The 16,114-nt window shown below is 48.9% G+C and overlaps 1 protein-coding gene across 3 annotated transcripts in view; it reads left to right on the top strand.

Moving 5' to 3' along the window:
• The window catches only part of MSI2 (musashi RNA binding protein 2), a gene marked incomplete at both ends in the record, with an annotated part of 392,858 nt that overhangs the window by 130,746 nt on the left and 245,998 nt on the right, over window positions 1-16,114 (top strand). For all 3 annotated transcript variants that reach the window (XM_079724998.1, XM_079724999.1, XM_079725000.1), the window contains one exon: window positions 4,973-5,065. In XM_079724998.1, the coding sequence (XP_079581124.1) occupies window positions 4,973-5,065 (93 nt within the window). The remainder of the gene's footprint in view (window positions 1-4,972; window positions 5,066-16,114) is intronic.

Here is a 16,114-nt window from a genome sequence, read left to right as displayed (position 1 = left end):
AACACACACACACGCCTTCCCGGAATGCCACCCTAGACCATAAAAGGAGGCATCTGCTAGGGGAGGGGCTGTCCCCAAGGGTGTAGGGCCCTCGCTCTGGGTGCAACCTTCCACCAGAAACCCCAAGCCAAGGATGTTTCAGACCCATTTCCTTGTGGATTTCGGACTGAGCTCTCTCTGGAGCAAATGGGTGGCTCTCTCCATCTAAGTGTGCTGTGGAGGCCCTGAGCCTTTTGGTGAGCAGCGGCTGTGTGTCGGTGTGAAGGCTGTGGGTTGGGAAACAGTTACCCGAAGGGCCTAGCACAGGAAGAAGACACAGGTGGCTCTCTCCACTGTGGGCAGAGAGGACTTTTTATAACACAGAGGGCTATAGCGTCGGGGGCCAGTGTGTAACTGGTCCTGCTTGCTGTCTCCAGGGTCAGAGAGGGTTAAAGGTCTGGGGTGCTGGATGGTTCCTGGGGCACATAGAAGCCAAGACTCAAGGATTGGGAATAGAGAGGTACCCTCAATACACACACACACACACACACACACACGCACACATGTATACAGAAATGAAACCTTGACAGTATTGATGGGAATTTGAGGGCCTCCGTTTAGTCCACTGAGACCTTGGACACCGCGTCCCCACGCTGCCCCCTTCCTGCTGTCCTCAGGAGCCATGGAGGTGGGAGGGAAATGGAGGGAAGAGTGTGTGATTCTGGCATCCTCTGCCTGCCCCCTGCGCCCCTCTCCAGAATGCAAATCATGGAGCAGTGCACAGCCCATTTAGCAGTGATGCCATCAGAATTCCCAAAGTAACTCACTCCCATTTTCCCCAGCGCCCCTGGCGGGAGGGGTCACCTGCAGAGCCCCATCACCCCCCAGCCATGCTCCCCTGTCCTGAAGCTGAGACGTCGGTGAGCAGCTAACCAAGTGTTGCCCATCTTCCCACTGGCCTCTTCACGTTTGGAAGGTTTTGATTAAACCAGCCTCCTTTTAGTGTTTGCTGAAGAGTGGGATCTATCTCTATATCTGAGCTGGTTCCTGGAGAGGATGTTTTAGTAACTTGGACACTTTGGCCACATTGTCTGGGGCCTGGAATTTCTCACCCTTGTTTTAAAAAAAAGTGTTTTAAAGACTGTTTTGGGGCTGCGTAGATTTATAGCTGGATGTCTTCCCCAGCATTTAGGGCTCTGTCTCGGCAGGTTTACGGCTGTAGGGCAACGGTGGAGGGTGTAAGAGGGGACCTTCTCTTTTTACCAGTTACTGGGGAATGCACATTCTGTTGACTTCTGTTATTTGGAATGAAGACACGTCGGTCGTTTAATTCTCTGCGTCCGTGGGAACGTTTGGAATATGTATAGGACCTGCTGTCTATACCCACCTGGCTCTACACAGCGTCTGAATGAGACCGTGGGGTTCATTTTATGGAATACGTCTCCAGAGTTTCTTTAAGTTGAGAACTCCACGAGTGCATGTTTGTAGATCACATTAGTGTTTCTTTATAGATATTTAATTGCTTGGCTGGGGTTAAAAAAAAAAGGAATGAAAAATCTAAAATGAAACTATTGGGAGTCTTTGCCCATCTGAAATCACGTAGAGATGTAGGAAAGTGTTTTTGAAATGATAGTGGAAGAGAATGTGCAATAAGAGTTGATTTATCAAAGTGTTTGGTAGAAGGTATCTTTCTGCTGCACGTTTCTTCTGAGCTTGAAGGATGAATTTAGTAACTGACTTTGGATTCATCTAGTGACCATTTATTTATCTTCTGCGCGCTGTCCCACCAGACACTTGGGCATATGTTATTTGTAAATTTATTTATTTATTTTTGGTGTTGCTTCGCGCGGGCTTTCTCTACTTGTGGAGAGTGGGGGCTCCTCTTTGTTGCGGTGCGTGGGCTTCTCATTGCTGTGGCTTCTCTTGTTGCAGAGCACGGGCTCTAGGCGCGCGGGCTTCAGTAGTTGCAGCATGGGGGCTCAGTAGTTGTGGCTCGCGGGCTCTAGAGCACAGGCTCTCTCAGTATTTGTGGCGCACGGGCTTTGTTGCTCTGTGGCATGTGGGATCTTCCCAGACCAGGGCTTGAACCCTTGTCCCCTGCATTGGCAGGCGGATTCTCAACCATTGCACCACCAGGGAAGCCCTGGGCATATGTTATTTAATTTAGTTGCAGCAGGAACCTTGTGTGGTAGGCTAATTATTATATCTCCATTTTAAAGGGGCTTAACTTCCACACCGTATTTGAATGTGAGTTCCAGCACCTCGCACTTAATCTGTTTGTTGAATGAATGCATTAGGAAAGTTAGATGAGTAAAATTTGGCGATTAGTGAGTGTAGGGAGAGATTTAAATCTGGAGAGGGCCTGATGGAGCGTCACTGTGAAGGTGACCTTGATCCACCAGGGAGACTGAGGGATAAGCAGGGAGACGGATAAGGAGGGAGATGAACAAGGAGGTGGATAAGATGCCTACCAGTTAACCGGAGGTTCTTGGAGCTCGGAGGTGTGGACACTGGTGGGATAGTCATAGAATGTCCTCGCATACATTATCTCATCAAATTTCTCATTCATCTGAAAAGAGATGAAAAAATAGTAAACAACAGTTTTAAACACACATGCAAACCACTGCATGGTGGCCAGTGAGATGTATGAGAGTCACCAGGACGGTGTCCTCCTGAGACAGCACAGGATGTCCACTACAAGGGCACGCCAGGTCGGGGGTCAGTCAGCGGGCTGAGGTGGCATGTGTCCCCTCTGGGAGCTGCTGAGTTAAAGTGTGAGGTCCCTGAGGTCTGGGAGCCTCCCCGTCGGGCCCACCCTGCTCACAGATTCGGGAGAGTTCAGGGTTAGGCGGGGCAGGGAGCTCTGGTCCAGGACTTCATGTGCAGAGCACAGAACCCAGCCCTCAGGCGAGTCCTGTCCAGGGTCACATCCAGACTTAGACGCAGAAGCCAGGTTTCCAGAGCCTTTCACACTCCTTAGAACAGCCTGCCTGGGACCGCTGTGCCCTTAGGTGTCACTCTGCTGAGTCTCTACTGTTGCGAGTGGGTTGGTTGGTTCATTCTCTCCACACGTGTGTCAGGAGACTCGATGATACGTGATCCAGGCAGCCATGGCCCCCATACTTAGGCAACCTACATCAACTTTTTATAAATGTATTTATTTTTATTTTTGGCTGTGTTGGGTCTTTGTTGCTGCGTGTAGGCTTCCTCTAGTTGCAGCAAGCAGGGGCTGCTCTTCGATGTGGTGTGCAGGCTTCTCATTGCGGTGGCTTCTCTTGTGGAGCATGGGGCTCTAGGCGCACAAGCTTCGGTAGTTGCAGCACGTGGGCTCAGTAGTTGTGGCTCGCGGGCTCTAGAGCGCAGGCTCGGTAGTTGTGGCTCACGGGCTTAGTTGCTCCGCGGCATGTGGGATCTTCCCAGACCAGGGCTCGAACCCATGTCCCCTGCATTGGCAGGCGTATTCCTAACCACTGCGCCACCAGGGAGGTACCCCCTGCATCGACTTACGATAGACATGTGTGACATTGTGGCTGTTTCTTTCTTTTTCTTTTTTTTTAATGTTTTCAGGTTCCTCTCATTCATTTATTTTTGGGTTTTAGTCTTGCTTTTCTTTGTATGTTCTCATCAAATATTTTTTCCCCGCGCTTTGTTGGGGTGTAATTAACAAATAAAATGATAAGATATTTAAAGCGTACAATGTGGTGATTTGATGTATGTATGTATTATATATTGTGACAAGATCTAGCCATTGAGTTAAGACGTTGTGCTTTTATTATATGCAACCAAACTGGTGAGACCCTGTATCCACTGAGTTTTAAAATTTTTTATTTGACATTAAAGAAGAACAAAAAAAGACAAAGAAAAAACCAACCCCAAACCCCACACAGCCTAACTTAGTCTTCAGAATAAAATTTATTGTATTTTATTGTCTTTCACTCTTCCATGTAAGATTTTTGGTCCTACTCTGTAGAGTGGACATCATCGAGTTCCCTCCTCCCTTTGCCTTAGGGCTGGTGGGATTCTGAAATGTGGCCACTGCAGAAATTCGTTTGTTTTTGCATCCACCAGACTTTGGCTGTGGACTTCTGTGTGCCTGGCCCTGTATTTGCACCCTGGGGGGTACCCAGAGGAGTCAGGAGCCCACGGTCTGGGGGAGGAGGTTAGGACGAAGGCAGGATTATCACTCCCTTCAGTGCGAGGTGGAAAGTAGTGTGTGAGGGGCAGAGGGGCGCAGCGTTTGGGGTTCAGAAGCAGGAGAAACAGCTTCCGGGTGGGGCGACTGTGCAGGTATTTTGAATTTTGGAGAAGGGCACTGGATCTCGGAGGAAAGTCAGAACCTGGCAAGGGAGGTGCAGGAGTGGAGAGGTCTCCCAAGGAGCAGGACCTGCGTGGACAGAGGTGTAGAGGCCTGGGGACCAGCTGCGCTTGGCTGCGTGTAGGACAAATCAAGGTGAATGGTGAGAAATCCAGAGGGGAAGGAGCCCTGGGGGCCGGGCTTGGAGGGCGGTCCCAGTGTATGAGGTCCTGTCTGTCCTGTTGGCAGACATAAGCCAGCACCCAGAACGGCTCGGTGTGGGCAGTCTGCACGTGGGTTTGAATTATGTGTGAGTTTCTTACTGACACACTTTATGGGTACTTTCAGGGCAGCAGACCTTTATGCACGTAGTTCTCTTTTGTTCACATCTCTTAGGTTTAAAATAGCTTTGACGTGTGACTTAACATCGCAGTGAAGCCGTGTGTTACAGCCAAAGAGGTTCACCCTCCATCTGTATAAAACTCCAGCTTTCAGGTTGCGACCTGAAGGCCTAAGGTATCCAGAGTGATGGTCTCCGGTATCCTGAGACGTCCAAAGGGCCCGCTCGGTGCAGCTGGCCTATTCCTAACATCGCCTTCCTCTCTAGAGAAGTGTGGAGAGTGGCTTGCTCAGCATCTCGGTGAGTGTGGCTTCAGATAACCTAGTTAACCCATGTCTTCCTCTTGTCATTTCTTGCAGATGGTCACAAGAACAAAGAAAATCTTTGTAGGCGGATTATCTGCGAACACGGTGGTGGAAGACGTGAAGCAGTATTTCGAGCAGTTTGGCAAGGTAGGCGGTGCGTTGCGGGGGAGCAGCCTGCTCAGTCCTTAGAAGTGGCTGCCGTGGCCCCTGCCTTTGCCACAGCTGTGTCCTCAAGAACCTTGTCCTTGGACTCGGCCGTCAAGATGTAAATGAAATTGGGCAGGAGCCGAGATGGAAGAGTCCGGCTTGTGGTGGGCACGGCACCCCACGTGCCTGCAGGAGCAGACAGAGTGGCCTTTGAGTGCGGATTCACTGGCATTTGCCGGCCACGTGGGGCCTGGGCTGGGAGCTGACGGTGGCAGCTCCTGGTGAGGGATTCAGGGCTGTGAGTCACAGGGCAGGGAGCTCCCGCAGAAGCTGGCCTGAGAGTTGGCACTGGGCTTCGTTCTGTGCCCTTCTGGAAAATGCATTGAGAGAGGAGGCTCCCTGGGGCCCTTGCGGCTGAACCCTCCCCTGTCCAATGCCCGAGGAGACTCAGGAGAGATGCTGGGCTCGTACCTGTCAGAATGGCGGTGAGACAGCAGTACAATTATCCCCTGGGCTCTGCTGCGGGAACGGGCTGGGAGCAACTCAGAATGCCCCAGATGAGTCAGGAAGTGGAGTGTGGGAGTGTGTGTGTGACAGACGGAGTCACACAGACAGACAGGGCACGTAACCATGGATGATTAATTCAGCCCCTTTCTAGCTGGTGGGGGGGGGACCCACTGCCTTGGATGGAGAGTGGGTTCTGCCCCAGGGTGACACATTGCTCCAATGACTCTGTCGCCCCAGGGCTCCAGCAGGGCAGCTTGCTGGGCGCTGAGCCTTGCTGGCGTTTGTGTGGTGCCCCTCGTCCGGCTCCTGTGTCCCAGGAGGCTGGCAGGTGAGTGCGTGCACGGGGCCTACGCCTCCTGCATCTTTGAGCAGTTGTGGACGTTGCCCTGGGAGCACAGGTGTGGGATAGTTTTCTTCTGTGTGTCTCGTCATGTGTCTCCCGCCTCCACCGAAGGACTGGTGTGGTAGAGGGCTGCCGGGGCATCCTGGGAAGACCCCGCGGCTGTTCTAAACTCTGCCACTCATCTGCCCCGTGACACCTGTCACACTTGCCCTGGGTGGTACAAAGGCATTGCCGCCCACTGGCCAGTCTGAAAGTTCTGTGCTTTCATTTGTTTGCCCAAGGCAATGGGCAGCTCTGATCCCATCTCCAGGAGTGTCCAGTTGTGAGCTGCTCTCTGGGATGAGTGCTGTGACTTCTGTTTAGCCTCAAAATAGAGATTTTCCTGTCTCTGGTATTAATCAATTTCTGCATGGATGGGAGACCACGCTTCAGAGAACCCAGCCTCCTCCAGCCCAGCGTTGCCTTTGGGATGGCACTCAGCTGCCCTTGTGGGTCGGTTATGAAAGACTCCTTCCCCACGGCACTGTCTGGCATTGCCGGTTGGGGGCTGATTCATTCTGGCAGATTCTAAAAAATAGCTGGGTGTGTTGGTGGTTGTGTACACTATGGCGCTCCTCTTTGAGACTGATTTAAAGCATTAAGGGGGATTGGTCCATCCTCCAGCCCCACCCTGCCTAGGGAGAGAGACTGGAAATAATTTAATGAGACAAATCCAGCTTGCGTAATGGAAGGCTCTGGAGTGCGAACCCTCTTTACTACCGTTCTGCCTTTCAAACCAGGCCGGAGGTAGTGTTTGCAAACATGAGGTTGGGATTTCTTTTTCGAGCCGTAACCTGCCTTGGAATCTCATGGGCCTATTTGCGGGTGTCGGGGAAGTGGATGCTGCCCAGATGGGCTGTTAGAATTTTCCACCACACCTCCGCACATGCCCAGCTCTGGGTCTCTCCCTCTCTCTCTCTCCTTTCTCTCTCTCTGTCTTTGCATTGTTCTTCATTAGCACTCAGCGTTGTGACTCAGTCCACCGGCAGTTGGTGGCGAGGGGTGGTGCGAGCCCACAGCAGTGACCATCCCTGCCCTGGGAACAGCCGTCCTCTTGACTGGGAGGCGGCCACAGACTCTTCCCTGGCTTGGCACTTGCCGGGTCTGAAGCCGCTCAGTTAATTTTGCAGTAACGTCCGGCGGATTCCTGCAGGATGCATAAACCTATCAAGTGTTTTATTAAAGGACTAAGGAGGCTGTTGAATGTATCACAACCCTCACACTCTGTATAGTCACGTGTTAGTGGCCTGTTGCGTACATATGCTCTGCGTGTTATCTGGGTCTGTCTTCAGAATAGCTTATTCCTCGTTCATCAGGCGGCTGGTGTGACGTGTGTTCCCTTGGGCAGGGCCCACCGCCTCTCAGGATTCTGGTATAATTCATTTGACTCCAGAATGGTCAAAGGAGGGGAGACCCTGCTGCTGGGCCTCAGGGATGCTGAGTAAATCCAGTGGCTGTGAAGGGAGTCACAGTAAATTGACAAACTGATGGAAGGAGATGGAAAACACACGCACACACACTTGCATAAAGTATACTCACACATAGGCACACACTCCCGACCGTGTCAAGCTGTTAGGGGCTCTTTTCAGTTGGTTAACTGCACATTAGTAAGGTGTAATTCAGCGAGTAATTTAGTGAGTACGCGTTAAGTGTTGGATACGGGCCAGGCCCTTGACTTACGTTATCTCACTTAATTCTTCTCTGGGATGCTGACGGGTGTACTGCCCATTTTGTAGATTGTTAAATGGAGTCCTGGTGGGACTGCACCTTTGACTCAAGGTCGCAGCCTTATGAAAGTTCACAGACTTCTCCTCTAGGCTTGTCTGATAATAGAACCCAAGCCCTGGGCCCGTTCCGGCTGCTGATCAACCCCCGAGATAGACTTAGGGTGGGGAGGATGCAAAAGAGAAGAAAAAATGGTGTCCCCTCTGGATGCCCAGGGACAGTGCCAGCAGCCTGGGCCTACGTGGCCTCATTGCTTCTGCACAGCGGATTTTGGTGTCATCCAGCCCATCTGACAAAGGTGGACAATACAGGTCAGGGAGGTGAAGTCTCAGCAAAGGTCACCCAGGTAAGGCAGTATAACAGCCAGAACTCACACCCTGCTTCCTCCAAGTCTAGAACTGTCCGTCTTTCCACAGGCTCCATTCAGAGTTGGCCACCTTCTTTTAGGTTTCCCTCGTTGTCATGCTTCTTTCCTCTTCCCGTCTTGCCTGAGGTGGCAGCTGTTTCGGCTCCTTATTTCAGGTGGCAATCAAGATGGGTAAGATCGCTGACTTGGGGCTCTGAGCTAAGGGAGTCTAAACATGTCATTACTGTAAGCAGAATGGGTGCAGGATGGCACACTGAGAGCTTGAAATGACTCAAGTTGGAGGCTTGTAAACCCTTTTCTGCTTCTCTCCCACCTTCCTCCCAGAAGATTGACACCCCCTCCCCCTGACCCCCAGGTTAGCGATGTCATTACTTGTTTATATTTAAGATGAGATCATGAAGTGCGGCCATCGGCGTTAGGACTCTGCTGACTTGGGTGCCGTCCTCACCCCTGGGTAGCTGTTCTGGTCCCCTCGTTGGAGGAAGGCAAGAGGAGGTGTCCTAGACCCTCGTACTGGGCATGCCCTCATGGTGATACCACTGAGGCAGGCACCTTAACAGGCCACTTCTTTCCTGGCCTCAGTTTCTCACCTGAGGGAAGGACGTGGAAAACTTGGGTTAGATAGGAAATGTTTTTGGCTCTGTCACAACTACTCACTTCTGTCACGTGGAGAAAGCAGCTGTAGCCAACACATAAACCATTGGGTGTGGCTGAGTTCCAATAAAACTTTATGAAAACAGGTTTGGGACCCCATTTGTCCCATGGGCTGTGGTTTGCCAACCTCTGTACTAGGTTGTTCCTATGGTTGGTTTCAAGCTTGAAAACTGAATAATTTAGAAAGTGTTTAAATAAACATACCTAGGTGGATGGATAGATAGGTATCTATGGTACCTATAGACTGTGACCAAAACAAGATGTTTTTGGTCGCAATGAGCATGATGTAACAAATCAAACAGTTGTAACTGTGGTAGCGTTAATTTCTGCACTTCAAGATCAGAGGGCAATGAAAGACTCCCTACTCGGAGAAAGCTACCATTTATAAACTGGAATCTTCATCCTATGAGTATAAAGTATTTCCAATTTCCTATTACATGTGCTACATCTCGATGAAGACGCAGAATTTGTGAAGTTCAGATTTTAGTATGAGCTTCTCTTACGGTGTTCTGATGTTTCTGAATTAGAGGGTCGTGTGCTTTGTGCTGAGCTTCTTAACACATTTAAAAATTTGGTTCTCGGGGATGTCAGGTGAGGTAGGTGAAGTATCTGTTATGCGATGACGACACTGATGCTGAGAAAGGTCAGTAGGTCGTCCAAGATCCTGTAACCTGGAGAGTCGCTCATATTCAGCATTTAATGAAACCTCATCTCCCCCTTTACCACTGAGCAGCCCCATCCTCAGAGGGAGCAGGTTTGGTTCATTTGTCAAGAATGTTGATCTGTGGCAATTTATTTATTTTACTGCTTCAGGTTTCCTAGTGGACGTTACCTGTGCTGACGATTTCATGCCTGCAGGAATGATGCATACAGACCGTTCCGAAACATGGCACGTGAACAGGGCTCTAGGTGCGCCCAGGCAGACCGAGACCGTCCATCGGGCTGGTCTGCTCCGTTCCCCCTGCACGGCCATCCGGAAGAGCCCAGCGTGGTGATTAAAAAGCCCTGGGATCAAAGCAACTCCGAGTGCCAGGGCTTCCTCCTTCTCCCCGTAGGCCCCTCCTTCTTAACTTCTCACTTATAGGATTTGGGAGATCAAAAAGAGGCCTTTAAACTTAATGAATTCTCGGCTTCGTCCCGGATGGAGCAGTTCTGCACCTTTCAGCTGTTCACCTCGCTGAGAGGGCTGCTCGGTGCCGAGCTCGCTAGGTAATTCTCACTTTATGTAACTCCTGTGAAAGCAGGGCAGGCCGCATCTGGAGGTTCCCAATTATACTTCACATGGTGAACTGTGTAATTAGTTTGGAAGACTTGCGCTTCGTCATTGGTTTATCCTAATCGGCTTTGGCTTTCCCCACCAACAAAGTGAGCTTACTTTGCTAAGCTGAACCGACGCTGCACCCTTTGTTCCAGCCTTTTATTGTCTCATTCCGTTCATTCTGTTTTACTGCCAAAGTTCTGTTTCATTAGGCCTACAAGTCATTTCCAATTCAGTGGGCTGCTACAATCCGGCCTTTATCACTCTGGTTCCCATGTCCCTTCTGGGCCAGTGCCCGAGTTTGCGGTTGGATGTGAGGGCTTTAACCCTTTCCTGGGCCAGCCCCTCACTGTGGCGGATGGGAAGCCAAGGCCCTAAAGGAGGAGGTGGTGGTTTGGAAAGTTCCAGCTCTTTAGGGGAGCCCCGTGGAAACGGGGCGAAAAGGGGGCCTTCGAGTCCCTTTGTTGGGTTGGGGTTGTGTGTGGGCTCTGAAAGTTAACTTGAGCTACAGAGAATGGTGCTTGAAAGCTTTGGGGGGAAAAAAATGGAAAACCAGAATGGATTGGCTTTTTAATATAATAGATCTCATGGATTGCACTTGGGAGAGGTCTTAGGAGAGGGCCCTCTGAGGGAGTGTTGGCTGCCTGTTATCTTTTAGCTCCAGGCTTTATGTGCAGGTACGATGCTGGCAGCCCCGGCCACCTCTCAGATGCCCCTTTTGATGCTGTATGTGTGAGGAGAGAAAGATCTAGAATAAAAATTTCATAAAGCCTTTGAAATGTGAAAGGCAGGAGATTTGTGAGAAAATGAATAAGCAAGTTAACCGTATTCCTGAGAGTGGACTCTGATTTTATTGCTTCCTAATGCAAGTTGCAGATAAACAGAGCTCCACGAGGTGTGCGGTTCTTTCCAACCGGGCCTGGAATACAAAAGTCCTGTTGGTCCTTCGTGGGCCTCACAGCTCCCACGAGGCCTGCGTCCTCTGAAGTGGTTTGTACAGGCGGACTCACTGGAAAGTGGTCTGTGTGCCTGGGCCTCGCCTGTCACCTGCTGGCCCTTGCTCTGGAGGGCCGTGACGTTCCTCAGACCTTGACTTAGAACTCTAGAGTGGACCAGGAAGGACCATTGGCCCTCCCCTCCCTGGCCGGTCACGCTGAAGGCTACCTGCATGTTTAAATTTTCTTCCTGTAATAGCCCAGAACAAGGCCAACACTGTCCTGGTGTTTGATTAAATCTCTGCCTGGTTTGTGTCAGTCTCTCCCTTTGGAAGTTTTCATACGGGGGAGGGGACTTTATTTGCCCTGTGACCCCTGGCAGAGCTGCTGAGGGCAAAAAGTCTCAGTTAGCAAACAGGAGACTCCTGCCTCATCTGCCTGCCTCGGCCTCCTGGGCCAGGTGGTGGCAAACAAGCAAGCAGGACCCACAAGTAATATGAGCCTTGGGCTTTGCAGGTAAACCCTCTTGCCACAGGACTTCGTGTCTTCCTGATGAACTTTTTCCTCCGTTTCTGCTGCAGCCGGTGGAGAGAGCTGCACTCGAAACAGATTGAGCACCTCCACCTCACTTCTCCTAAATCCTCTTTTTTTATTCGGCTTCAAAAAGGAGTTCCTGAAATAGATGAGTGGGTTTCTAGGAAAACTGCCCATTTCCCTTTTAGTGTATAAAATATAGCCAGCTGTTGTTAGGCAAATGCATCAGACATTATTATTGCTCTGTTAACAGTGTTTTAAAATATACAAACAGAAAAATAGGATGCCTTCTGGGGAGCAAGCTGGGAAAAGTTTGAGATTATGCTAATCACGCGCGTATGCCTAGTAAGGTAGGGGAACAAGGCTCGAACTTTCTGGCTCTGCTGTTTAACTGTGTTTCCCAGTATGGTTTAGCTTTATGCAATTTTCGTAGGGGGGGCCATGAGGAGAAAGACCGGGGGCAGGAGAGCCCTTGGGCAGGAAGGAGTTAATGAGCCTGGGGAGGCAGAGGGAGGGGGTTTCAGGGCTCCACCAGCTTACCTTCCCAGAGCCCTGCTGGCAGGCTCCGAGGACGTCACTTACAATGGAGCTGTTAGCATGAGAAAGGAAGCCTTTCTACCCCTGGATGTACTTCAGTGGGAACTGAAAGTGTCTGAGAAATCACGGTTCAGGCTTGTGCCAGTGGGTGCAAGGAGTGGTTCTTACGGAGGAGAAAGCTCAGTTCATTTAGACTTGGCATAGAAATCGGATTCCATTGTTTGGTGGCGTGAACATTGATATGGAGATTCCTGCCCATCCCCCAGCCCATCAATAGGATACCCCGTTACATGGGTCGCATATGCTTTTCTTTTTTCTTTCTTTCTCTTCTTTTTTTTTTTTTCCAGCTTCCTTTGTCCTCTGAGAATTAAGCTCTCTGTAGAGCAGCAGGATTTGTCAAGTTACCACCCTCTAAATTTTTACAGCTCTGTGTATTCAGACTTGGTATTTGTGAATTAGCCGAAAGCGGGCTGCCAGTCCGTACTTTATTTACATTCGAAGCCATAAGAGTGAGAGCCCCAGAAAAAATGTTAATATGCAGCAAGAGGCTGAAGGGTTGAGTTTCTGACTGTTTCTAACCTCACCACTGCCTTTCAAACCAATCAGGAGGCACACGGCTGATAGTTAATAGCTTTTAGCTGATTATTTTTCTTCTCCTCCTCTTTCTTTTCTATCCAAGTTGACCTGGGTGTACTTGAGCGGAAATGAAGTCATCCAAATGCTGAATTAGAATAATCGCAGGCCTCCAAGAATGAAATGGAAGCAGAGATTAAATGGTAGAGGGAAAGCTGGCATTAATAAGCAGCAGGAAAACTTTGCATAAAATAAATAGGAGATTTGATAGATTGAATTTGTATATGCTATTTCCATTTTTCTCCACTTCGTATTGTCTTCCCTGAGCTGAGTTGCTAGCAGAGTGGGATTTGATTTGCCTGAAGTCCACATACCTTCTGCAGCCAGGGTGATGGTCCTTTCTTCTTCATGGGACGTTGGTGTAACCAGGACGTTTCCAGGATGGAAGAATCTGGGTGGAGGGGCCGTTACTGTGAAAGGTTGATGATTACTGGTTCCAAAGTGCAGTGGTTGGGGATAGGGGGTGGGCACAGATGGAAGGTAACACACAGCAGGCAAACAAGAAATATTATTGATGGATTCCTGATGGTAAGGAGAAGAACTAGGCTGGATAAAGGTAGGGCGACCGACTGTCCTGGTTTGCCTAGGACTGAGTGGTTTCCAGGAACTCAGAACTTGCAAACCAGAATAAGTTGCTCACCCTAAATAAATGGGAGGTGGGAGAAGTCGAGGCGCTTGGCCTCAAACTCCAAAAGGCATGAAACCTTTGACCACCTCCAGGCAGATTTAAGTATTCCTTCCTGCATGTTCCAGAACACTTACTTCATACCTATTTACAATCTGCCTTCCTGATTTAACTCAGCCACTGGGGTCAGGAGCCAGCACAGGCCAGTAAGTGTAGTGTTACCTGAAGTGGCCTGCAGAAGGCAGAACAGACAGACAGACACACAGTCCTGGGCAGGGGCAGCTCATCTTTGACTTGGAGTGTAGGATTCCTTTGGGCTCTGATTTGGGCTCCTACTTGGGGATTATTTCTACACCTTTTGAAAATAAACAGTTCTGCCCCATGTAGCAAAAAAGCGAGCTTCGTGTAGTTAAAGGGCAAAATAAGGATTTAATTATATTAAAAAAAAAAACAAACCCAGCAGAGTGGTTTGTTTACAGGAAGTCATTTTTAGGTGGTCTGTAGTAGAAAATGTAATTTGCAGAATCAGATTAGTTGTAAATTAGAGATTTTTGGTAGTTGAGGTCGCTAACGGTCCTTTCTAATTGGCAGCAGACATAAATATTTTCAGACCTCCTTATTGTTTGTAGAGTGTTATTATTTGAAAAAAAAAAAACAATTTAAGGTGCTCTTCCCTTCAGGAAATATAAACGAGCGTATGGAATGATCAGAGGCAGTCTTTCTGATCTTACTGTCAGCGTTCTTAGGGAACGGCAGACGGGCAGGGTTAGCGCCAGAGAGAGCCGTGCTGGGCTGGCTTGTGGGGGAGCTTGCCGATTCTCTGATTTAAAAAAAACCAAAAAAAGTTTTTCTCCTTGAAAAAGAAGACCACCCTGAATGTAAATTGGTGCAGGCACTATGAAAAACAGTATGGAGGTCCCTCCAAAAACTCAAAATTTTGAGTCATTATATGAGCCAGCAATCCCACTCCTGGGCACATATCCGGACAAAACTATACTTCCAAAAGATACATGCACCCCTGTGTTCATTGCAGCGCTATTTACAGTAGCCAAGACATGGAAGCAACCTAAATGTCCATCAACAGACGAATGGATAAAGAAGATATGGTACATAAACACAATGGAATGCTACTCAGCCATAAAAAAGAATGAAATAATGCCATTTGCAGCTACATGGATGGACCTAGAGTCTCATACTAAGCAAAGTCCGAAAGACAAATACCATATGGTATCACTTATATGTGGAGTCTAAAATATGACACAAATGAGCTCTATGAAACAGAAACAGACTCACAGACATAGAGAAGAGACTCGTGGTTGCCAAGGGGAAAGGGGTGGGCAGGGGAGGGTTGGATTGGTAGTTTGGACTAGTAGATGCAAACTATTCTATACAGGGTGGATAAACAACAAGGTCCTATTGTGTAACACAGGGAACTGTATCCAATATCTTGTAATAAACCATAATGGAAAAGAAGATGAAAGAGAATATATATATTTACATATATATAAAACTGAATCACTTTGCTGTATACCAGAAACTAACACAACATTATAAATCAACTATACTTCAATAAAAAAAAATAAAAAATAAAAAGACCACCCCATTTCCTTTATTGATAGATGTGTTTTAGAAGCAAAAAGGAGGATTTATTGATGTCTCAGGTCTCCATTCCAACTAAGTTGGCATATGTTCAGATTCAGAGATTGCTGTTTGCCCAAACCTTTCATGTGCCTTTTGACTTGCAATTGTCCCAACGGCCCTGTGGGGTGGGGGGATTATCCCCATTTGAAAGTTAGGAAAGGAAGGCTGGGAGAGTGTAAATGACTTGCTCAGGAGCCACAGCCAGACAGCGGTGGGCCGAGGGGCAGCCCTGAGCCCTGGCCAGAAGGCCTGGGCTCATAGCTCCATGAGGGCTGCTGGGCTGGGCCACCTCCCTCAGGTGTGTGAGCGCTTGTGGCTAGCAGTGTGCTGGGCCATAGGATTTCTGTGACATATCTTGCAGGAAGCCGACTGTGACTTTATGGTTGTTTGTTGAAAACATATATTACGTTAGAACAAATATTATGGCATGGACTGCAAAATTTGCGTAATTGTTTTTGAAAACCCTTGAGATTTGGAGACATTTCAGGATAGGCTCCTGGCTGCGTTAGGCTCTGTCCCCTGTCATTCTGGGCTGTCCCAGGATTTACTTGATCACTAGGAGTACTTGGGTACAAATGCTGAGAATCACTACTGTTCAGCATAGGGGTTGGCATACTTTTTCTGTAAAGGGCCAGATAATAACTGTTTTCACTTTTGTGGCCCAGATGGTCTCTCACAGCCACTCAACTCTGCCATTGTAGCAGGAATGACAGCAGTCATAGACAGTATGAAAATGAACGGTTGTGGCTGTGTTCCAATAAAACTTTATTTACAAAAAACAGAAGGCTGCAGGATTGGGCTCTTACCCAGAGTTTGCCGACCCCCTGGTTTAGCAGATTGCCTGGTAATAAGGACATGGATTTTCTTTATCCTCAGACTGTCTGGTGTCAAATCCAGCTCATCCGTTTATGAGCTCTGTAACCGTGGGCAGGTCATTTAACTTCTTTCTTCCTGAGTTGCTTTATCTGTAGGATGGGGATGAGGATGATACTGCATAGGACTGTCGGGACAAGTAAATGAACTAAGGCATATATAGTTCTTAGCATCCTGCCAGAAACTAAGTGCTTAATAAACGGTGGAAACATGAGCTGCTGTTATTTTCATCCTAAGACTCAGGTTCCGCCTCTGGCGTTGCCGCTCCCATCCTCTCCAGCAGTAGCCCCGCCACACGCACACACACACACACTCTCTCTCTCTCTCTCTCTCTCTCTCTCTCTCTCTCTCTCTTCCATCTCTCCCATCTGTCTTTTG

Source organism: Hyperoodon ampullatus (assembly GCF_949752795.1).
Source record: "Hyperoodon ampullatus genome assembly, chromosome: 19".
NCBI classification, from domain to species: Eukaryota; Metazoa; Chordata; class Mammalia; order Artiodactyla; family Ziphiidae; genus Hyperoodon; species Hyperoodon ampullatus.
This window is presented reverse-complemented; position numbering and strand designations above follow the sequence as displayed.